This window comes from Atractosteus spatula, chromosome 5 (genome assembly GCF_055471065.1).
Source record: "Atractosteus spatula isolate fAtrSpa1 chromosome 5, fAtrSpa1.hap1, whole genome shotgun sequence".
Lineage (NCBI taxonomy): Eukaryota > Metazoa > Chordata > Actinopteri > Semionotiformes > Lepisosteidae > Atractosteus > Atractosteus spatula.
The window spans coordinates 56,317,584-56,341,096 of record NC_142710.1 but is presented as its reverse complement, the minus strand read 5'-3'; the positions used below and the strand labels follow the sequence as shown (position 1 = coordinate 56,341,096).

The window sequence follows — 23,513 nt, the reverse complement described above, 5'->3', positions numbered from 1 at the left end:
TGATGATCAGTATAGTTTTGTCAGCATTGTCACCCCTAAGGTGTCTGTAATCTCACTTCCCCCAGCTGGCACAAAGCCTCCTGCAGGAACTATGGAACAGGACAAGAAGCAGCTGATGGGCTTGACTTCAGAGGAAGGCGTCCTTGTCTCCCCTGTGCTGGTGTCACACCCTCGTCACAACAGTGAGGCAGCTCCATGAGCAGAGGTTGGGGTGATCAAGGTCCAGGATATGGAACTGAAAAGGCAGACAGCTGCAGTTTTAAATGCCTAATTTGCTTGTTTTGATAAAGTGGATCACCTTTATTTATAAAATTTATTAAAATTAAGGTTTTTTTTTTTCAGAAAATGCAAATGCTTGTTTATAACAATAAACAAAGAAAGGGCACACCAAATTCTGGAGCCATGTGCTTCTGAAAACGTATGAGCTTTCCAGTAATGTGTTGGAGTGCAAGAATCTCATAAGTCTAATTTAGAGAACAATAAGAGGAAATTGAATGTATTTCTATATTATCTTTTTATTTCACAGCTAGCATTCTGACTTTTGAAGCCTCCTTATAATAATAAAACTCACAGGGTGCGAACATGGTGATTCAGAGTAGAGGTAGCTCTGTGTTATACAGTTTCAGGCCAGTAGCTGCATATAGATTTTTTTTTTGGTATGTTAGTGAGGCAACTTTGCAGGAAGTGCTCCAGTACTAATGGTAGAGGCAGAACTCGTTTTCTTCCGTGCTCGTTTCTTTGGACTCTTGCTCAGGGGATACGGTTCTCGGCCTGAGCTGACGGTGAAGGCCACTGGGAAGTGATCGCTGACTGCTAGAGCCTGTGGGAGACAGGAGATGCAACGTGGAGCCACAGGGCATGACAAGATCGTAATGCAGACTGGTCCTCAAAATCTTGGGATGGAAAAGGAGACAATCTAACATTGCTGTTCTTTAACACAGTTGCAGCTATTTAGTACAGTTTAACTTTGAAACTGTGAAAGACTTAAAACATTAATAATAATAATAATTCCTTACACTTTTATGGTACTTTTCTGGACACTCCACTCAAAGCGCTTTACAGGTAATGGGGACTCCCCTCCACCACCACCAATGTGTAGCCCCCACCTGGATGATGCAACAGCAGCCAAAGTGCGCCAGAACGCTCGCCACACATCAGCTATCAGTGGGGAGGAGAGCAGAGTAATGAAGCCAATTCATAGAGGGGGATTATTAGGAGGCCATAAGTGGTAAATTTGACTAGGATGCCATTTTTAATGACCACGGAGAGTCAGGTCCTCAGTTTTATGTCTCATCTGAAGGACGGCACCTTTTTTATACTATTGTGTCCTCATCATAATACTGGGGCATAAGGACCCACGCAGACTGCATGGTGAGCGACCCCTACTGGTCCCACAAACACCTCTTCCAACAGCAACCTTAGCTTTCCCAGGAAGTCTGCCAGATACTGGCCAGGCTCATACCTGCTGAGCTTCAGTGGGTTGCCAGTTGTGAGTTGTAGGTTGATATAGCTGCTGGTTAAGAACATTAAAAATATTAAACTGTTTATATGTTTATTTTTCAAAAAGGCTAAATTCCCAACTAAAATATTTCCAATTATTCACAAGCCTTTAACTATACAACAGAAATTAAATGTAAACTATATAATACCTTGGATACTAATCATGGAATACCGTAAATCACATTTTCTAAAAAACAGATAACTGTGTTCTGTCTGAGGTGAGGCAATCTGAGGTAAGATTTTTTCATTCATCCTTCTTCTGACCCTTTCTTCCAGTTCAGGGTCACAGGGGAGCCAGAATCTATTCCGGCAAACAAGGGGCATAAGACAGGATGTTTATTTAATGATTTAAGTTCAGTTGGGAAAATGAAGTCAAAACAGGTGTAAAGGGGAACTGCTATCCCAATTTCTCAGACCCATTATTAAATCTCGGTAACAAAATAAATTCATTGGCAGTACAGAAAAATTTGACAAATGTTGAATTAAGCACGAAATCGTGAACTTTGTGAAAGTACTGTAAGTTGCCATGTTGTTGTGAACCACTGGTCTCACTACGGGCGAGAGGGAGAGTTCCCATGAATTGAGATGTGATGCAGCCCTTCGTGCTCACTAGTCACTAATGTAGTGACTAATGTTAATGAGATGTACGAGTGAATAGATACAGGTTGTGCAGCAGACATTTCACCACATAACTGTTCCAATGTGATCTGCATCCAGGTTTAACAAGTATATGTGTATTTGTTGGCAAAACTGTTTCAAAGTTGAGAGCAACATTTCTATTGCAAAAGATATATTCACATGCCTGCTTGTTTACAATACAATAGGGCTGCATCATGTCACTGGAAGTTTTGTTGCCTTGTTCTGAATCGCAGAATATGGGACTGCGCACACCTGGAAATGTAATCTATTTTGTGATGTAAATTGGAGGTTTACTGTCATTGTGGTTTGAAATGCACTCATCAGTGTTGAGTCTTTCTATCGCCGAAATATAAAAATAGTGTTGCAGTTTCCCTTTAAAGCTCTTCACTGAATAGACAAATATTTTTTTTAATGCTTAGTCTTTGCCTAGTATTTTTATAAGAAACATCAACATACAACATACTGTTAGCAAACAAATGTAACAAAGTCCTTACTAAGTTTAAAAAATAAATAAGAAAAAGTGTTTGGTGTACATATCCTCTAGCACAAAATTGAAAATACAATACCTCTTTCTCTGTTAGTCCATAGGCAGTTTTAAAGTCGTATATTTCCACTGATTTTGGATCCACAGCTTGGACGAGGTTTTCCCCATGAAGAACAATTCTGCAGGAAGACGGATGGGATTGGACCAACACGTTCCAAAAGCAATTCATTGAGGAACCTTATGGCACGGGCTTTACAAATTGGTTAAAAACTAACAATGCCCTGCCAAAATAAAATAAAGACCTGTGTCATGTGTGAGTTTAAAGTGTGGCACCTTCCTGGACGACTGGGGCAAGTGTAACATGGCTTACACGTTAAACATTTCACTTGGGGGTGTAATAGTTGTGGAATATACCTAAAGATGTATTAAGCAAGCCATATTGGACTGTACTCCACACATGCCCCCATCACACTTTTATCCACTGTAAATTTAATTTTTGTTGAAACTGGAACTCGCCCTTGTTTGCCTTTCATACATAAAGTACTTAAAGCTCAGTACATTCATTTGGAGCGATTATAAGCACAGCAGTGTAGATATGGGCCTCTGGCAAGTATTTTTAATTTGAATGAATAGAAATACATGAATGTATGAACAGCTGAATAGTATAAGACCTGAGGAATGATTTTGATAAATTGACTAATTTTAGTGATAAGCTCCAAGTTCTCAGCTGTCTGACGTTGCTTCAACTTGATCTCCTTACAGTAGCCCAGTGAGGCTGTGGCTGAATAAAGCTACAGAGCTCTGCCTACCTATCGTAAGCACAGTGAGTGGATTCCTTTACAGTTGTATCACTTTCATCGTTGATGAGCCAAACAAAGCTGCTGTTAGACTTCAGCCGGATGTTCCTCCATTTCTTCTTGGATACATAGCCACAATCTGCATTGAAGTCGCCCATGATAATAATATTCTATAAGAACAAATATAAAATGGTTGCTCAGAGCCCATCCTTGAAAATCACCCACTAATTATCACTTCCCATACGTTAATGCATACTTTGTGCAGAATGGAATAGCCCTAGTGCAAGGGCTATGCGTTTTCTTTGAAGGCTTTTAGGAGCATGGACCTTTCTTTTATGGTCCATAAAAAACATTCCTTGATTTTTTTTTCTGGCCGTTTTGTTGATCCATCGTCCTTCAGGTGATCTCAGAAAGTTTAAACGGGTCACTGAGTACACAAGTTCGACAGAGGACGAAGCCTGACCTCAGTTTTCCAGCGCTGTGTTGTGTTCATGTAAACATCATAAAGAGCGTCTATTTCTCGGACTGCAGCCTCCGGTGCAGTGTGGATCGGGATTATTACAAAATTCTTTATTGCTAAACAAAAATTGAGAATCAAGAGCAGAAAAAAGCTGAATCCTGTCACGTTTACATAAATTGGAACTTCAAGAGAGACTTTATTCAAAATGATCCCTGATGCTTGCTACTCCATTAATTTGGCAATTCTTATCTTCAAACGTACAGTATAGGGAAGGCAATTTTGTGGCCCTTGGCTGCCCTGTCACCTTCATTTTTAAAAAGAAGTAAACAGCAACAAGGTGGGAGACACTTGAGAGTGGCTTTCAAGGTAACTCACAGAAACAAACATGGTGAAACACAGTGGCAGCAGAAATTGTTTTAGACATTTACGGGTAAGTGGCAAACATGTTTGCAGTATGTCAGTGATACAGCTGTGTAAACATGCTGCAATACCATACAGTATGTAAGGGGCAGAACCTTGCACCTCAGATTGGAAATTTACCTTTCCGTTCAGTAAGGTTACAGTAGGAGAGAATTTACAGTAAGTGCTGTACCTGTTCTGGGGGATGTAAACCAGGAGATAAAAGGCTCTCGTGCAAAAGAATCTTCAACTTCACCTTCTTCCTGCTGGTCAGGGTACTGATACACAGCCTGCAGCGACACTAGCTTTTCTCTGTGAAAGGGACAGCAATAAAATTGCCACACATTTTCGAATATTCGGCTTAATTTTCTCAGCTGTACAAGGAAATGTAGACATTGCAGAAATTTTGTTAATTGCTAAGGAGCTGCGAGTACTTGTGTTTGCTGAAATGTTGTTTACTATTCACTGAAATAGTGAACTCATTCTTTTGTAATTAAAAAGGCAAATATTCATACAAATACTAAAGAAGTGCATGTAGAAGGTTTACCTAAGTCATCTGGTCTTATCCTCAGCAGCTGTTTATACGATTCTCTAACATATTTGTAGTTCAGTAAAATCTGTTTTTTTTTACATGCATCTTGAGTTTACTAAATTGTATACATTTTTCAAAATATTTGGTTTCATTTTTTGCTATTCTAACTTGTTATTTGTATAAATATTTTGCATTCTAAATCAAATAATTTATTTAACTTAATAACTGTAAAACTTTAAACTGTCCTTCCTTTTCCTATTTTTGACTTGCATATAGAACACCGCGTAGTGAGTCCTTAGGTTGAGGATTTCTGTCTGTTTTTAACAGTTTAACAAGTTAACTCTTGGTTAAAGTAAGTATGTGTTGATAATGTTCATTACTGTTTTCTAGTGGATAAATATTGTTACATTTATACTATATTACCATTTTATTGGCACAGTTACCATGATAAATTGTATATAATGTGGCAATAAAATGCAGTCTTTTTGTTTGTACAAAAGGTTCATATTCCTAAGAGTATATGAACAACTGCAGGTATGTTCTGGTTATATACCACGTCAGAATGCTTGGGATTAAAAGGTCAACAGTACCTGAAAATAAAGGCATATTGCTCTTTGTATGATTTCCTTCCCAGTCTCTCACTGATGACATATTTGTACTGATCCTTCTTCCGGTTAAATTGGCTGTGAAAAAACAGTATCACCTTCAAACAGTATGAACTGCTGTTCAGTGCGACGTGAGAAAGAAATGTGCATTAAGTTGTTTGATTTTACATTTCACAACCATGCCCGTTAGCACTCATTTGCCTGGCCGGATTAGGGTTTATCAGCCGCCTGTTAAATAATGGAATGGTGCACAAAATAATGAAAACCTGGCAAACTAACAAAGTCAATAAAGCTTTACTAAGTCAAAGGTATGTGTGTAGCGGTTATATAAAAAAAAAACATGGATCACTGAACTCAGATTCATCAGTCTATGATGAGAATGTCACTTTGTCCAGGAGAGGCTAGATGAAACCCTCATAGAACACAAGGCAGAATTACACTCTATATACAGTAGGATCCCAGTCCATTGCAGGACACAGACCAAAGCTGTCTTTACTGATCCACCCTACAATTTCCATCTGTTTCTGATATATTATCATGGCCGGTTGTGCATGCTTCACTTGATCTATTTATTACCTTTGTCGATAGAGATAATGAATTAGCACTAGATTCAAACTAGAATTTATTTCTTCGTTTCCGGCATGATATGCTCGCCGTACAAAAACCACCCTTGCTGAGTTAACTTTATTGTGCATAAAAATGTCATAGTGTACCTGTTCAGGTGGGTCATGAGCTGTGGAAAAACCTTCCCACTGGCATCTTTGATTTCCATCACCAGTGCGATGTCACAGCGGGAAATGCACTACAAGGGAAGACGTGACCTTTCAAACAGTGGACATGAAGACAAGACAGAATTCCCCGGTCTCCGAGTCAGCAAAAAAACAAAAATAATGTCAGTTGGATAAGGAAGAGCTTCTTCTTGAGATTTACTGAATCAGCCTAATTGCGATTTGGAAATCTGCTGATTATCGAAACGTGAATACAGATTTTTTTCATAGTAAATTGAGTTCAGCATGATGTTTACAGCATTGCATTTAGGAAATGAAACAAACCTCGGAAGCAGGAGCATTGACCTTAAATATCTGTTTCAGCTGTTCTCTGTGAAAACTCACTAGCAATTAGAGGAATCTCACAATCTTGGACAGTCTTTTTCAATGTGAAAAGTCTTCTATTCACATTATGGATTTAGATCAGTGTCTTGATCTAAAATTGTTTAACGGGAGCACTGATTTGGAAACGGTACATGTGACGTTTCGAGTGAATGCCAATATCAGTGTACAGGGGCTTCTGTCACTTGAGACAAACTGAATCAACTTACATGGAAGAAACTCTGGCTTGAAGAAAAGACAATTATACAATTTAAAAAAATCAATTCAATAGTTGATGCCTGATGTTTAAATGGGAAAAGATCATATGAATACAGTCTTAAATTAAAATAAGACAGGCTTGATCAGGGATTTGAGATGAAGACTCGACGGAATAAGTAGCACATACTACAAGTAGTATGGAACCATGATTTTAAATGTAACATAAAAATTGAATCAAATGTTTCAAGCAATATGGGCGTTGGGGATCAATGTTTCCTAAATAAGCAGGTTAGCTTTGTTCTCCATCTCAAGCTGTCGCAGTTCTGTCCTTGACCACAAGATGACGCCAAAGCCCAGTGTACGGTATTTGGTGCGTCATATAGACTGAGATGGTTCTGGAAGTTTTTACAGCTTGTAACGTAGACAATGTGTCTGCCGCACAGGGTTTTAATGCCCGGCTCCAGACAGAAGATATCCCTCATGTTATATTTGCCACTGCTGCTAAGTTTTTTTTTTGTGAATAAGGGGCATCCCTATATGTTGGGTGTTGCCTAGACAGTGTACCCTGGTTGCCCTTGCACATGTGTTACTGCCCAGGTTTCTCTCTTAACAACACAGTGGTAACTAATTAATAGACTAGTGGGTCTCAGTCCTGGGGGAACAGAACGTCTTCATGTTTTAGCTCCTGCCAAGCTGTTAATTGCAAGGTAATGTATGTTGATTTTCTGTTTTAGGTATATTAAAAAAAATATATTCCATCTTTTACAAAGTTCTACAGAGCTTGTTGTTGGTAACAAACCTGTACAGTAATTTCCTATGTTTCAGAACTACCTTTCTTCAGGTGTGAAAAAGAACCATTTATTGAATCACCTCATTTTTGGTCAATTTTGATTTGAGCGCTTTGGTCAGAAAGCAGCAAATTTGTAATTAGTGAATTCAAGTCAGACTGCAATAAGGTCTGTGTGCTGTGTTTAGAAATAACTTACTTTAGGGTGTTTTTAAATGCTTAATGCAATAAAATGGATGAATAAGCAAGCAGATCAAGCACTGGTTGTCCTGAGCACCCACTGATACAGCACAATATGAATTATTTCAGCAGTTCAAGTAGAATTCATCTGTAGTTAAGCATTCATCATCACTATCATTTAAAAAAAAATTCAAATAGGCTTAAAAAGCCAACTGAAATCAGTTAACCTATTAAGCACAAAACCCTTAAAGGACACAGGACCAGAAAAGGTCTTCTTTATTCAGAAAGTGGAAAGAACTTCAACCACAGCAATTCATAACAGGTAAGGTATTCAGAATCAGATTGTATCATACCCACAACACACTTCTGAGCAAGGTTCAGAATGGGAGAACATCAACCCACAGGGAAACTACTTAAACCAAACATAATTTTAACTTGTCAAGTTATGACGTATTCAAAGTGACCAAAATAACTAATTACATTTGTGATCCAATAACGTTTGACATTTATTGATTACTTACTTAAAGTGCATTGCTATTGTATTAAGATAAATGAAGGAAAGGGTTTGCAGAGGCTGTATTTGCAAAAGTTCCATATCAAAAGCATAATAAATAATACATATTTAATAATAAACAAAACGTCTAAAATTAAATTACTGCGATTGATATAATGTACTTTGTTAGAATATTTTGTTAAAGATGTCTGGGATGGGACACCCATTGAAAATTAATCTTTCTTATATGCATGAAGGTTTTCCCTTACCTTTCCTATTACATCCAAGATTTCTGGCTTAGCTACTTTGCTTTCTCCAAATGATTGAATGTTGAATGAGCATATCTTTAAGGTCAATGCCCCTGTCCAGATGAAAAACAGCAAGGATACCTGTAAATACATCGCTAAGAGCATCTGAACTAGGCAATAATTAGCTCAGTTCTGTCCCGTTTACTGTCACCGTCAGCTCTATAAAGACAGTGACAGTACGCAAGGAGATAAGAGTTATTTCCTGTAATTGTCACAACTGCCACACAATCTCCTTCCCCTAGTGTCTTAGGCAGCCTGTCAGCTGTGCAAGCAAAAAACAATCCCATCATAAGTTCAACTCTCACACAAGTATTCATTTTGAAGAACTAATTACCAAACGGACCTCACTAACGACTTTGGGCTCCACTTTGCATGGGCAGAATACCTCCCCCTTTCTTTTGACTCTTAAATATGTTAAACCGACAGGGAGTGAACAAATGCTCTCATCCATTTGAGCACTGAAATTATTTTCTAACTAAATTATGTAGGTTGTCTGTATTCTGCTTAAGATCATTATACATGCTGTTATTTTTGGTACTTTTGTGTATGAAAACCATTTTGCTTACTGCATATGGAACACCATTCCACACTACATCAGCGATGTTGGAAAAGCTCAGTATTTTGGAAATAAGTTGGGCACCTTTGAATGGAGCTGGCATGTCACAGAGTGAAAGGAGTGGGTTTTCGGGCACCAGGGGTCAGGGGCTGTATTGATGTTAATTTGCAAAGATGAGCCAAAGGCGCCCTAGTGTTAATGTAGTTTTGTGCCCTATCCTCAGTGTTTCCTGCCCTGATCTGAAGCCCTCTTAACAATATAATAATATAAATTGCTTACACTTATATAGCTCTTTTCTGGACACTCCACTCAAAGCGCTTTACAGGTAATGGGGACTCCCCTCCACCACCACCAGTGTGCAGTCCCACCTGGATGATGCGACGGCAGCCATAGTGCGCCAGAACGCTCACCAGCTCTCAGTGGAGAGGAGAACAGAGTAATGAAGCCAATTCATAGATGGGGATTATTAGGATGTCATGATTGGTAAGGGTCAATGGGAAATTTGGCCAGGATGCCAATACAAAATAAATACCAACACAGCAAGGCAGCAATGCTAACTGCTGCACCTCAGTGCCGCCCACTGTTCTGAATACTGAACCTATCACGTCAGCCTTGGTCAACATAAACTCTCCAGGGGCCTGGAGGAGGTTGACTCCTCAGGCTTTACCTGATGTCAATGTCTATTCAGCCCAGCTGTTGTGTTCTGCCCTGTCCTTGACATTTCTGGACCTCTTTTGCTGCATCTGGGGGCACTGAAGAATCTGGGTTACACACGAGATTATTAAGGTTTTGAGATTCTCAAAACCACTGTTTTCAAGCAGGTAATATCGTGAATCTGTGACTATATGTGTAAAATATATGGGCTGGGGCTGTTTACCATAGGTTCCAGGTGGTTTTGAAGAGAACTGCAAGAACCAAATTGTAATACAGCAATAGTTTTTTTTTTTTCACTCTGCACATTATCTTGTCCGTCTTTCATTTTTGATTCTTGTCTTTGATTTGAAAACTTTTTGTTTGGCTTTATGCGTTTAATTTAAATGTGAAATGAACTACGACGAGAGATAATAATTTAGTCATGGGATATAATACAGTAAGTAGTGTTTGGAATTTTACAATATTTCATTAATAATAAAGCTGTTTATTTCGTGAATCTCTAAAAACCTCAGATACGAAATTTCTTTTTCAATGTAATTTTGCCCTGTAACTTAAAGAAAGAAAAAAGAAACAGTAACAGTAAACTGTGGTCGTTATAATAGATTACCGTTGAAAAATCATGATTAAGATGAGTAATGTGCCATAATCTCTTGTATGTGGAGATGTAATATTACTATTCAGTTTGTTCAGTTTGCAAGTAAATAAAATACTGTATACTTCTGTGCTTATGCGTGCAACTCATTAGATAGGTTTTTTGTCGGCAAAAGCCGACAGGTCTTAACTTCCCTTTAAAAGCGTCGCAACAAAGTGATAGCACTGCTGCAGAATGGGGTTTGAATCAGCACAATAGATAAAAGATGTGTTGGGAAATATTCGTGTGTTTTAAAGTCCGCTCATCTTTTTTCTTTTTTCTTTCTTTTTAGTGTGAAGGGGATTCATTGCACGAAATTGAAGAGGATAAAAAAGGTAAAGGGACTCTCCTAAAACCAGGTGCAAGTATTGCGTTAATTACAAAACGACCGGTGTTGTAATTGTGTAGATTTTGCAACGTAAATGAGGGCATTTGTGCAGCCCTTTGCTCTTGAACCCGAAGGCAGGAATATTTTCGTTTCGATTGACTAACGGTATTATTTTAGATAATAAGCAAATTTAAGTCGGAGCAGGTGCTGGTGTATAACGATGTTTGTTTTTGTTGATACTGGTTTTATTAGTATCTATTTCATGTGTGAAAATGGGACTCGCATTGTCGTAACTTTCTCTGAATGATTTTTAACCTGCACTGTAAACAAAAATCGTACTAGCGGAACTTCTGTAGTTTTAAACAGACCCCGTATGTATTTAAGGATAAAATGTTGAGTTTATAATTAAGAGCGAACTAGAATTGGTTGATACCTTTAAATTCGTTTGTTAGTTCAGTTAATACAGCGTTTGCCAACCGGACCCGTTTATTTTGAATATAATTTTATTACTAATAAAACTGAGTGGTGAGAATGACTGTGCATGTTTTAGGGTAATATTGAACTGTTGTAGCCTTCGTGTACTGTAAGTTGTCAGTAGCGTATCGAAGCACCTTTAAGCTTTATGATATTAACATTGAACTTTGACGTGAAATCGTCACAGGAATGGCTGGAGTTATGCAATACGATTTCGATGAACGAGGTCATCTGGTGGAACCGAACTGTATCCCAATAAAGCTAGGATTAAGAGCACTACTTGGGAGTTACTATCTACTGAGAAATACTAGCGGTTTCATTTAAGCGCTACTGCCGTAACAGTGAGAAATAGGTTGTCAGCAATTTTTGTATTGTAATGCATTCTTGTGAGAGGCAACGTTGCGCATCTTTTCTGCTGATATTTGCAACTATGGTCTTTTTGCTGATGATATCTGAGCATACTGGGGTATTTCTAATAGTATCCTGAGTATGAAAAAAATTGTTTAAAAAGTTATACGTATTTTGGATCTTGATTAAACGTTTTCTGGCGTCATTGTCCTTGTCTGATCGAGAGATCATGACACTCTGGAGTGCCTTTCTCAATTGTGTAATCACTAAATCAAAGCATAAGAAAGGGCCGATTGGTGATAAGACGGTTTAGCCTGTGGCACGTTAACCATGGTGAAAATCAAGAAAAGACATGGGAAAAGCGCCAGTGTACCCCATTTAGGAAGAGAACAATATCTTCATGTCTTCAGTACGTCGGAGGCAGGATTAAATCACCTTGGGTGGACCCACAAGCAGGGGAGGGAGATAAGTCTCCTTTATAAAAGGTTTTGTATCCGGGGGGCAGACAAATTGCTCAGTGATGGGGACAGCAGATCCCATTGTGTGGCTGTGGAGGTCCAAGTGGGCTCTCTGGACCGAGGTGTCTGGTCCGTTCAGAACTCTGCTTGTAGTGATTGATGGGAACCTGACTGTACGGCGCTACATTGATCAAGCCCTGGGATTTCATGTGTGACCTTTCCTGTGGACAGACCCTGACGTGTAGATGGACAGTGCATGGGGATTCCTTGCCAGATGAGAGCCCCATTGAGCATTTGTGGAAAACACTGGATCGTCTTGTGGTATCTAGGGTACTGAGACAAGTGAACAATCACATGCTTGTCCAAGCTCTTTCTGGGACAGAATTCCACTAGATAACATCTACAGCCTAGTGCAAAGCAGCTTGTATTATGTCTACAGTGGTCACATGCTACTAGCCTGTGACTTTCACAGGAGACCCACGTTGATGACGAATGTAAATTCATTACTTTGATTAAGCTTCATCATATCTGTTTATGAAATGTTGGTGCTTCTCATGCACATTAATCATTCCTTTTTATTCTTAAATATACAGTACTGCTCCTGTACATTATGCTGTATGGCTGTAAACGAGGCCTTAGGCAGATCAATGTTTCATGTCTTTATAAAGGACAGCCATTGTAACTTGAGGATGTACGTAAAGTGAACCTATATTCGTAGTACTACGTTCAGCACAACAATTAGACATGTATTTGAAACTGCAGTGTTTCAAACATGCTGGCGAATTATGAAGAATTCATTTTGTCTGCTGGTTCCTTTGGGCCATTTCTCAAACAGGAGGGTGCTTGCTGTGCTCAAGAAAGCTAGTTCCACAATGCTCATTGAACAGGAGAATGATTACAAACAAATGTAGGCCACCCATCTAGTCCATAGGTAGTTAGTTGTTAATCGATCCAAGGATCTCATCCAGCTGTTTCCTGAAAGAAGAAGTGATTCTACTTCAACTTGTCTAGGCTATACGTCACAAAGGTAAAAATATACTCAATGAATTACATAACGTTCATTTCCAGCTGTGCAGACATTGTAGTTCTTTCATTCTTCCTCAACAAAGAGTTTGTTTCTGTCCCTTGAGCCTTCACAGCCTTCTTTGCCTTGGACATAAATCCATCACTAATATACCTCATGCATAAAAACAAAATAACACTGTAATATTGCATTAATTGCACAGTAAAACAATTAAAAACTGCTAGATTTGTTTTTCAAATGATCTGTACTGATTATATAATAAACTAATGTGGATTATCTGTTTAATAATAAGAAGCTAGCCCTTCTGAATGAGTTTGTAAGATTTATTTAAAGCTGTGTCTGCAGTACCCTCCTTTGACTTGAATAAACTTATTATTCCTCAGATCTTGAGCATTAATTACTATATTTCTGGAGACAAATTTGGTCTTGCTTTTTGTTATGTTATGGTGAAAGGCATTGGTTAGGGCATACTGGGGACTATGAGTTTGACTCATGAGTCATGAGTTTGACTATCCTGGCTTTGCACAGTGAAGAGTGTGATGTGAAATTCAAACTTTCAGGAGTGTATTCTTGATACATTTGTGTTCAATTTTCTATGACATGCTTGCTTCAGTCTGCACATTTTTGCCTATGGGCATTTTTTAAGTATGTATTATAATACTCATGGGTGTACTTAGGATAGTCTGATAGTCTGCATTATATGTCTTTTTCTGTCATCATTTGCAGTAGTTTTCCTGGGTTGTGTTGCATTTAAAACGTCTTCTGCATGACCAACTGTGCTTGTCACTGTGCTGTTTGGATGTAGGAAAGACATTGTCAGAAAGCTTTTGCCTTAAAGGGCATCATGCTCCATTGCATTTGCAAGACCTCTGCTTTACTGTAATTCTCCATTGGAGGACCACAATTATTCACTTCATCAAAATGTGCACAACATGCTTTATTGTAGGTAAGCGTTCTTTGTAAATTTAAATCCTGTTCCAGGGTTAACCTTCAGGTTATACCTCCAGGATTATTTTCAAACAAAGACACTATGATTAATCGTTGAAAACATAAACCACAGCTGACTTCTCTTACAGGAGACAATGTCTAAATTTGGAACTGATTGATTTGTGGAGATGAATCATTGAGGATGGTTAACTTCATCTAGCCTCATCTCAACCCAACAGCTCAATAACTTTTGCATGAATACAGGATGTGTTTGATAAAAAGTACATTAAATCTCCATTTCCAAAAGCTTTTCATTGCTATTCTTACCTATTATTTTTTTTAGTCAGGCCCCGTCTCACTCAGTTAACCTTATTCATATTCATGGATGTTTCACAGGGGAAAAAGCTCACAATTTTCACGTCTGTCTTTCATTACATTTTGTCACTGCTAGGGGACATCACAGAGTAGGTGATTATAGTGTAAAGCTTTGGACTTAAGACTGAAAGATTGGGAATGCAAGTCACCACTGCAGACACTGCTGTTGTACCTTTGAGTGAGGTACTTTACCCCAGTTGCTCTAGTCCACCCAGCTGTAAAAGTGTGTGTATGTGGGGGGAGGAGTCATTTGCTCTCTGTCTGTAACGTGCTGGTTATAGACGCAGTTCTGACTTGGTGAGCCACTCTGCTCTGGTATGAGCTTTTGTATTTTTGAAATAGTCTTCATTTCATTCATAATAGGCTGTAGAACCCCATTTTCTCACCTGTCAGCTGTACCCCAGCTAGCAAGGGCCACATGCTGGATGGAAAATGGGCTTCCAGCTCAAGTGGTGAGGAGTTCTTGAGATGGGTAACATCTTGGCAGATAATGCCGTGTCATACAGTAGCTCCTTTAAGGCCAAGTTAATGTTCCAATAATGTGTTGTTTTAACAGCACATTCTATTAGCAATTTTAATCTGAAGGAAATTTGAATAGGGTGTATAATAAGGTCAACAGGGAGAAATAAGAAATCACACATGCCAAATTAACTCAAGGCCTTTTCTTTGAAATATGCTTTTTTTTAAAAGAGATGGAGAAATGGAGGTAACGTCTTGCCTGAAATGTTTTTTTCTTGTTTCTGCAGGCCGCGCTGTTTGTGGAGATGGATTTGGATGTTGTGAACATGTTCGTCATCGCTGGGGGGACGCTGGCTATTCCAATCCTGGCTTTCGTTGCCTCCTTCCTCTTGTGGCCCTCTGCGCTCATCAAAGTCTATTACTGGTAGGGTCAATTGTGCCGCTAATTACCGCTTCTTGTTTATCAGAAAGTCACTGAGAGCACAGCTCGGTTATAGTACCTGCATTAATTTACCGGATCGTGTTTAAAGACGAAAGGAAATTGAATGGAGCACAATGCAGGGCACATCTCAAGCAGTGATTAATTTAACTTAAAGCATTTCACAGTTTGCTGTTCACATGGCCCACTGAAATCTCCATGTGATAGTGCTAAAGTTGTTTATACTAAACTGTTTTCTGTATGGCACTTTTTTTAGTTTTACGTAGAAGGCTTTATTTTAGCTGTGAGAGGCATTCCCTTAAGCTTTGCTCTTTTTCACAGCCAGTGAAGCTTTATCATATAAATTTGCACAGCCTAGTCTATGGACTATCGAAAAAATCACAGAAAGGCAGACAGTGCATTTGTATGACCTTGTCCAGTGTCATAGACAGCTACTCATAACTGCGTCATGTTATGGATCTGGAAAAATAGCCGATGCTGTGTTTTAAGGTTTGTATTTTGTGGGTGGTGACGGCTTTATGGTGTCCTTGTAATATTGCCTCTCTAACATAAGGAATTTGTGAATTGTCTTTTATATCCTAAGAGGTGCTACTGGCGTATTATTATAATTTCAAACAGAGGGACTGATTCCAATCTGCTAGACACGGTCCACTTTTAGTCTTTTTCGTTCAGGCATCTCGTTATTGGCATAAATGTCAATGTGGATTAATATCACATTTAGAAAAGGCAGTATGGCTGCTTTCAAAGATTCTCAATTAAGATGCAAACCAAAATGTTTTTTAAATAAGCTTTGCAAGAATTTACAGGGATTTTTTGCATTCCTGTGTTACAGCAAGCAAGAAAGTACGAGTAGTCATGCATTTGATTGGTACCTATGTATTAGATGTATGGATCTTTCAGTTGTAGGCTGTTGTAATCCCCTGCAGATGATGTAGTATAAGTTAAAGGGTGCTCATATCAGTGTCATATTAAAATGAGCATGCCTACAATGGAAATCTACAGTTTCTTCACAACCATTAAGAGGCTAAGAATGAATATTGGCATGGGAGATCCTCTTTGTCAGCTTGTACATAGTGCTTAAGGCCAAGCTGCCAGATCGTGCTGTGCTTGTGTCTTGTCTGTCTTGGTGAAGCGTGGATGGCCTCATTGTATCCATGTTAAAGCTACGCATGTTGACATGACAGGGCTCTATGTGTTCTAAGGAGTCCATGCTCTCATCCCCCAGGTACTGGAGAAGAACACTGGGCCTTCAGGTGAGGTATGCCGACTGTGGGACATACCGCTTCTGTTACTCCTACAGAGGAAAGCCTGGAACCCGGCCTTCCATTCTCATGCTGCACGGCTTCTCTGCACACAAGGACATGTGGCTCTCTGTGGTTAAGGTGCAGCTGGACTCTATCATGGTGTTCGAGCTAAATAAGATGGCATATACAAATTCTTCACTTTAAGCAAATAAGACCACTATGAAGAAGAAAAACAAGTTATAATTTACCATATGCTATTTTGTAGAGCTAAGAGATTTTCAAATTGAATTGCTTCTTTTTATTTGCAGGTGTACTTCAATGAAGTGCCTTGTCAAAAACTGTTCACTGTTACTGTATTTCTGAACAGGACTTTTTACTTTGACAGTAGGGGTTTCTCAGTTAACATCTCTATAAGAATGGAAGTGTACTCTCCTTTCTCTCACATGGCCGTTGAATTGGACATGTCACCACCCATGTGTCTTGAAAGGGTGACGGCTTTTTCAAGAGCAGGGACGTACTGCTTTTAACATGGGCTGAAATTATAAACGTGTTCTTTAAATGGGGCTAGAGGTCGTTGTGGTGTAGTGTGGAGAGGACAATTGATTCCAGTCCCCATTGTCAACAGTATTGTTGTAGCTATGAACAAGGACCTTTATCTTGCTTAATTCACTGAACGCATCTGTAAAACTGGGTATAAGTACTGCTTGGGGATTGACTGGAGATTTGCGAGTGGTTACTGCACTCCAGTGCTTGATGAATTGTGTCCAATCCTACATACTAATCGGGTGAAAAATATTATATATATATAAAAAAAATATTGCTATATGCAACTCAAAGCTAACAAATATCTCTATTTGGAGTGCAGTGTTTATTAGCCAGCTTTTTCCTGTCTTAACACTACTGTTATGGTCTGTGCAGTTTCTACCGAAGCATCTTCACCTGCTGTGTGTAGATATGCCAGGGCATGAAGGCACCTCACGCACTGGTGCTGAGGACTACTCCATTGAGGGCCAGGTCAGGAGAATACACCAGGTATGTACATCCTCTCTCCTCCCCCTTTAGAGGACTGCTGTCTGAGAGTTCGCCCATCTGTAGTTTTGGGGCAGTTTTATTCTGTGGTCTATGCCATTCCCTGTTGATTTACATAGTCTAGGTAATGCAAGACAATGCAGAACTGCAACAGAGCACTATAGACAGGATGAAAGGCACATAAGAGAGGTTCTTGTATAGTACATATGGGATGTTAGGAGGAGGGTTTATTATGTTTGGATAAAACCTCCTCTCAAAATCCTTTGTTAAGGGAAATTGATCTCCCTTAACATGTTCCTATATGACAATATCCTGCCAGACTTTTCTCCTCTTTGAACTTCAAGGGTATAATATCCTTTCTGTGTTATGGTGACCAAGCCTACTGAAATTCGGAATGAATGCATCTTAGGGTTGTGTCAAGGCACGATGCCTAAAAAGGAATGATTAAAGGTTAATTCCATGCTGAAAAGTAGATACAACTGATAGGCCTCCCTCAGTTGTGATTATGTGTCCCAGGAGTGACACAAGCCTTCTTCATACCTGAATATTTTTTTCTGTTTTTTTTCAGCGTGAAATTAACCTTTACTTGTTTCTCCACCAGAAGCATAATCATTTGTATGAATTGGGAAAAGCAACAATCCCAATATAGATCTCTGTGGTGCTCCACTAAATACCTAATACATTCCAACTAATCCCCTAATACAGTCCCACTAAATACCTAATATTAAATATTCACCCCAGTTGTGGTGATTTGACTTGGGTCTTACTTAGTAGATAGGTAGAGCACATATCTTCTCCAAGGTTTTACACAAACCGTGGAGGTTGTCCATCTTTACCTTATACCTTTGCAGCCATGGCCCCCCTTCCCCCTCCCCCAGATAATCCTCAAACCCTGCTTCTGTATGTTTTAAGATTTTGTTTCTGGGTCATTACTTTGTGACAGTTAGTGTTGGCTGTTCTTGTTGGTACAATATGGCACTCGTTGCCAGAGTAAGTAACCTGTTTTCCTTTGGTTGCTAGTTCATAGAGAGCATCCATCTGAATAAGAAGCCCTTCCACCTGGTGGGCACGTCCATGGGTGGCAATGTGGCTGGAGTGTATGCTGCCCGCTACCCTTCAGACATCTGCGGCATCACTCTCATCTGTCCAGCTGGTGAGTCTGGGGAAAGTGCTGGTTGAGGCTTCAGTTGGTTGCCACTGTCACAGCTTTTCGAATGTGGTGGTGCAGTGAGAGGCCTAAACTCATTCTAGCTTGCACATGATCTAATATGTATAGTTGGTAATGCAATAGGAGGCCTGAACTCGGCATTGGTTCATAAAATAAACGTGTTGCTTTTTGTTTTCAAATTTCTTATGCAGCCTATTTATTATTAAGGCACTAATACCATAAAGGAAAAGGGGGAACCTGCTTCTTCTGAATATTCTCTAAATGACTCCCTAAACCGATTAAAAAAAACACGTGAACCTGTTTTCCCTATCCCATGTAACACATCACTAAACCAGACAGAGTTTTCTCTAGCCTGGTGGAAACCACAAAAAAGAAATAAATATTTCTAAAACTTTAGTTCTACACTCCCTTACCTAAATCCTAAAGTTACTTTCTTCAGTGCTCAAGTTATCTAGACAAATTCTGTTTTATGGTTAGGCAAAGGAGGAGCTCTCTCACAATACAGTCTGTTGTCTTTCTCCTGTTTTTAATTCTGTGTTCTCCTCACTCTGTTTACTATTGTCTACTATATCATGTTGGGACCTACATTATCTCTGAACCATCCCAAAAAGGTTGTTCTAATAATCTGCCAGAAGACTGCTGGATTCTGACCATTGTGATTGATTGCCTCAATTGATCAGATAAAGAACAGCTGTGGAGGTACAATCTGGTCCTGATCAAATGCCCTCATGTTAAAGCGGGAAAACTATTACGCAGAACCACCAACTGCTCTAACACAACAGGAGTGCTGTTAGTCAGCAAAGTGTTGGAAGAAACTCAAAAGCATAAACATTTTGAAACATGACTTTTCCTAGAATGCTAAATGTGCAGCCCATGCACCTTGTGTTCCTCATCATTCACTCCTTCACTACCCTCCTGTCCTGTCCTCTTGCTCAGGTCTGAAGTATCCCAATCCAAGCAAATTTGTGAGACAGCTGCAGGATCTGGAGAAGACGCAGAATGTGCATGCCATTCCCCTCATCCCATCCACGCCCGAGGAGATGGAGGAAATGCTGAAACTGTGCTCTTATGTTCGGTTCAAAGTCCCTCAGCAGGTGTTGTATCTTCTGCTGCAAAGCACTTGGAGCACATTTATAAGAACTTCTTGTATTCCCATGTTACAAACCTGATGCCCCACGTTACTGGAAGAGCACTTTGTTTGAATTAGAGTTTCCATGGTTATTGATCGTATTAAGCCCTAAGTCATACAAGACGATGACAATCCTGTTGGTAACAAAAAATTGTCATCCTTCACCCTTATAACTTACGGCTAAATTTTACAAAAATATACAAACAGTACATATTAGCATTACATTAAACAGTACAAGCATGAACCCTTTTAAGAAACTGGTAATAATAAATGGTTTGTTTTGAAAGTGCATTTCAGAAACTCAAAGCAATAAATAAAGGAAATCAAGAGTAAAAGCTATGTTTCAAAAAGGTGTTCCAACCAACAATATTCATTGTATTCTCAAAACCGTTAATTATGTGTTCCTTTCCTGTACATATAGACTTGAGGTGAAATATTTTCCATCATCATCCTATTGTGTAACTGTTTTCGTCTGTAACAGTAATTCATATTATAGATGATTTTATCTTTGTTTGGAATCTGAAAAAACATTTTCAGGATGGCAGTAACACTTTTGGGCAGCTGTGTGCAATAAAATCTTCTCCCTCTCTCTTCTAAGTTGAAGTCTAGTTCCCCTTTAATTCTGAGCACTGAGAAATTTGATGTGAGGTGAGAGATTTGAATGTCTTGGAAGGCAGAGGATTTGAATTGTTACAGTATATTGTGGTTTTTAAACTTGTTTTTTTTTTTACCACGCAAGATTCTCCAGGGCCTGGTTGATGTTCGAATTCCACACAACGATTTCTATCGAGAAGGTCAGTGAAACCATTAATGTCACTGGGCCTATTAATTCTATTAAAAGTGTGCTCACAGATGGTCTCCTTTGAATTATTAATTCCACTTTAAATGGTGGGATAATGGCATAGACCTTGTTATAAATCATGTATTCATAATGTTCAGTGTACTTATGAGTCTGTTTAAAACTAATATTAAGTTAGTCTTCCTCAAAATTATTCACCTTTTCCATCATAAAACAGCTTATTAAGTTTTTTAAATCTTGAAATGAGTCATTTTTATACTATTTAGTCTAGCGACTGAAACTAATGATATGTAATGACCTTTGATTTTGCTTTTCTAGTAATGCCAACATATTGCAGTATTTTTTTTATTATTATATAAATTGCTAGAGACTCTCCCTCCTCTTCCCCTGCTCTTGTCTGAGCTTAGTGTTTCAAACATTGTTTCACATTTCTTGCAGTGTTCATGGAGATCGTTGGGGAAAAGTCCAGACACTCCTTACAGGAAAACATGCACCTGATCACGGCTCCTGTGCAGGTCATTTGGGGAAAACAGGATCAGGTAATAAATTCATTTAAAAAAAATCCTAAAATTCTGTTTTTGGAAGAAGTCCTTTGAAGCCACTGATACACTCTCTCTCTCTCTCTCTCTCTCTCTCTCGCTCTCTCTCTCTCTCTCTCGCTCTCTCTCTCTCTCTCTCTCGCAGGTCGTGGATGTCTCTGGAGCTGCGGTCTTGGCTGATGCTATTCCAGGGTGCCGTGTGGACCTGCTGGAGAACTGTGGCCATTCAGTGGTGATGGAGCGGCCCAGGAAGACTGCCAAATTACTCTTGGACTTTATAATATCCCAGCAGAACACGGGCACAGGGAGTGACAAAAAAGTCTCCTGAAAGAATGCAGAGATTTTAAAAAAAAAAACCCAACATAATTCTGTAAATAATTAGTATAATTTCTGACCCAATCATCTGTCTCTCAGGGAGCCCCTTTTAGTGACAACACGCCCATGGACTGAAGTCCCTGAGAATGGTGGGATATCTCCTGAGTGGTAGAAGCTGTGACCTACTGTAAGTTTGCTGTGTAGTGGAACAGCTCTTCAGGGCTTGTGCTGTCTAATGGAAGCCCTCAGGTGCAGGCCTGTGTTAACATCCACCAAAAACAAATAAGTTTCCTGCCCTGGCTTCTTCTGCACTTAGGCGCTGTTAGGGTACAGGGGTAGAAATTCCTTTTCCCTAGTTTTTATCTGACTTCATCTTTTTTATATGTTCTAATCTTTTCAATGTAAAACTATCAATTTGGTTTCATATAAGATTAGAACAGACTGGATCCTAGTGGATATTCATTCATCCATGTTTAATAGCATCCAATTAAGGTTTTGGATCATTGTGCCATAAAACCATGTAATCTAGTGGGTAGAATTTTTATGGTTTGAGATCTAACTAGTGCGTTCTGTCCTGGACCACTTAAGACAATATGCAGTAATTTTATGTCAGAATGATAAATTCCAAGATACCTATTTTGAACTTCTAGCAAATAAGTAACAAATGCCCTTCTAGACTTAAGAGATTAGGATTTGTAATGACTGAGTACTGTATGCATTTAATCCTTTGTGTTAACCTGGAATGAATCTGATAAACTGCTTTGTAGCTTAGTTGCATGTGTCCATATTTCTGCCACATACCTTAAAGTCTTGGATATCTTAGACGGATAGCATGCCCACTTTGGGAATGGTTAAACAGAATTCAGCTCCACTCTTACTGTACTAAAGTCAAGTTAGTTTAATTTCTTCACTAATTACTCTTACATGTGTCACTTTAGATGTTTGCTTTCTCAGTTATATTTTCAAGCAGTTTTTGTAGGCTCATCTACAAAAACAAGATCCTACAAAGAGGCAATGTGAACTTCTTAAAACTTTTAATTATTTTTCTCATTTAGATATTTTTATCATTTTCTCATTTAGATTTAGATCCTGAGAGTCTGAGTGAACATAAGCTACACTATTATGCAGTACATAGTCCACAAAGCTTGAGCTTAAAGCTATTTAAGCAATAACCATAGAATGATGAGAATATGCAATATGCATATGTGAAAAGATAATTATGAAACCATGGTGCTATTAACAGGATGAAACCACTTTGGATATGAATCTTTGATTGTTGATTGTGTAGTGTTTAATAATGACATAAGTAAATGGATTCTATGAATTCTGTGCTTGCGGAAAATGAGAAAGGTTTGTATATTAGTACCGCCATTGAACATATGCAAAATACTGTATGTTTGCTGAGTAAAATATTAGGAACCCCCCCATGATACAAATAAATTGTTTCAGTGGCAGTAAATGCACGGTTGGGCTGAGTCTACCATCTGGCTCCCAGCACATCCCCTTGTAAGAAGCCATGAAACTTGCAGTTCAGTTCCAAGAGCTGATGCCATCAACTCAACTTTAACTATAGTGGGTGCTCCCACTTGGACAATGGGATGGGACTGGACTATTTCAGGAACTTGTGGAATGCATGCCACTGGCATGCCCACCGGTGCCCAGAGAGTTGTTTAAGGGTGTTCCTAATATTTTAACCTTTAACCTTTGTATATGGCTGTAATTTGAGAAAAACTAGGCATCATGAGAGTTGTTGCTTGCCTCGTCCTCTTGAAAGATATAGCTTCTGGTGTACCAACCTAAGAAATGGGTTGATTCTTGCCTCAATCTCGTTCATTCCTTTCCAACAGAAAAATAAATTAATCTGACACATTTTTGTTATCGCTGCATTTTTTGTCATATACCTACCCAGGTACAGTCTCCTGCACTCCACAGAAAGAAGGAAGATCTGCAGGTATGTTCTTCTCACGTGCACACCTGTCAAGTAACGGGCACCTGCAAGCTTGATTCCCTAAAGGCTAAGACGACCTCGGCAGACTGATGCCCACCCTACCCTGGCAATGCTGTGCCAATTGTGCACTTGGGGGATCCCACTCATAACTTGTATTAAAATGCATGGAACATGTGAC

The 23,513-nt window shown here is 39.1% G+C and overlaps 2 protein-coding genes across 6 annotated transcripts; one reads left to right on the top strand and one right to left on the bottom strand.

Annotated features, from left to right (window-relative positions):
- Nucleotides 1-501: 501 nt before the first annotated feature.
- Nucleotides 502-8,621, bottom strand: LOC148835313 (deoxyribonuclease gamma-like). Of its 3 annotated transcripts, XM_088917350.1 has the most exons (9): nucleotides 8,453-8,621; nucleotides 6,130-6,218; nucleotides 5,402-5,494; nucleotides 4,473-4,591; nucleotides 3,884-3,996; nucleotides 3,433-3,590; nucleotides 2,706-2,802; nucleotides 1,017-1,158; nucleotides 740-820 (listed from the first exon to the last, which is right to left on the bottom strand). In XM_088917350.1, exons 1-8 carry the CDS (start codon nucleotides 8,594-8,596, stop codon nucleotides 1,057-1,059), a joined length of 915 nt encoding a protein of 304 aa, XP_088773476.1. In that variant the 5' UTR covers nucleotides 8,597-8,621; the 3' UTR covers nucleotides 740-820; nucleotides 1,017-1,056. The 3 variants fall into 3 exon arrangements, with proteins under 3 accessions (XP_088773475.1, XP_088773476.1, XP_088773477.1); XM_088917349.1 differs by lacking the exon at nucleotides 1,017-1,158 and having other exon boundaries at nucleotides 502-820; XM_088917351.1 differs by lacking the exons at nucleotides 740-820; nucleotides 1,017-1,158 and adding an exon at nucleotides 1,772-1,801.
- A 1,895-nt stretch (nucleotides 8,622-10,516) lies between these two features.
- Nucleotides 10,517-23,256, top strand: LOC148835312 (monoacylglycerol lipase ABHD6-like). 3 transcript variants are annotated; one of them, XM_088916459.1, is made up of 9 exons: nucleotides 10,517-10,667; nucleotides 15,013-15,149; nucleotides 16,390-16,546; nucleotides 17,327-17,440; nucleotides 18,458-18,590; nucleotides 19,542-19,699; nucleotides 20,474-20,528; nucleotides 20,972-21,072; nucleotides 21,218-23,256. In XM_088916459.1, exons 2-9 carry the CDS (start codon nucleotides 15,031-15,033, stop codon nucleotides 21,398-21,400), a joined length of 1,020 nt encoding a protein of 339 aa, XP_088772585.1. In that variant the 5' UTR covers nucleotides 10,517-10,667; nucleotides 15,013-15,030; the 3' UTR covers nucleotides 21,401-23,256. The 3 variants fall into 3 exon arrangements, with proteins under 3 accessions (XP_088772585.1, XP_088772587.1, XP_088772586.1); XM_088916461.1 differs by having other exon boundaries at nucleotides 10,525-10,667; nucleotides 16,390-16,417; XM_088916460.1 differs by lacking the exon at nucleotides 10,517-10,667 and adding an exon at nucleotides 11,304-12,967.
- Nucleotides 23,257-23,513: the final 257 nt, after the last annotated feature.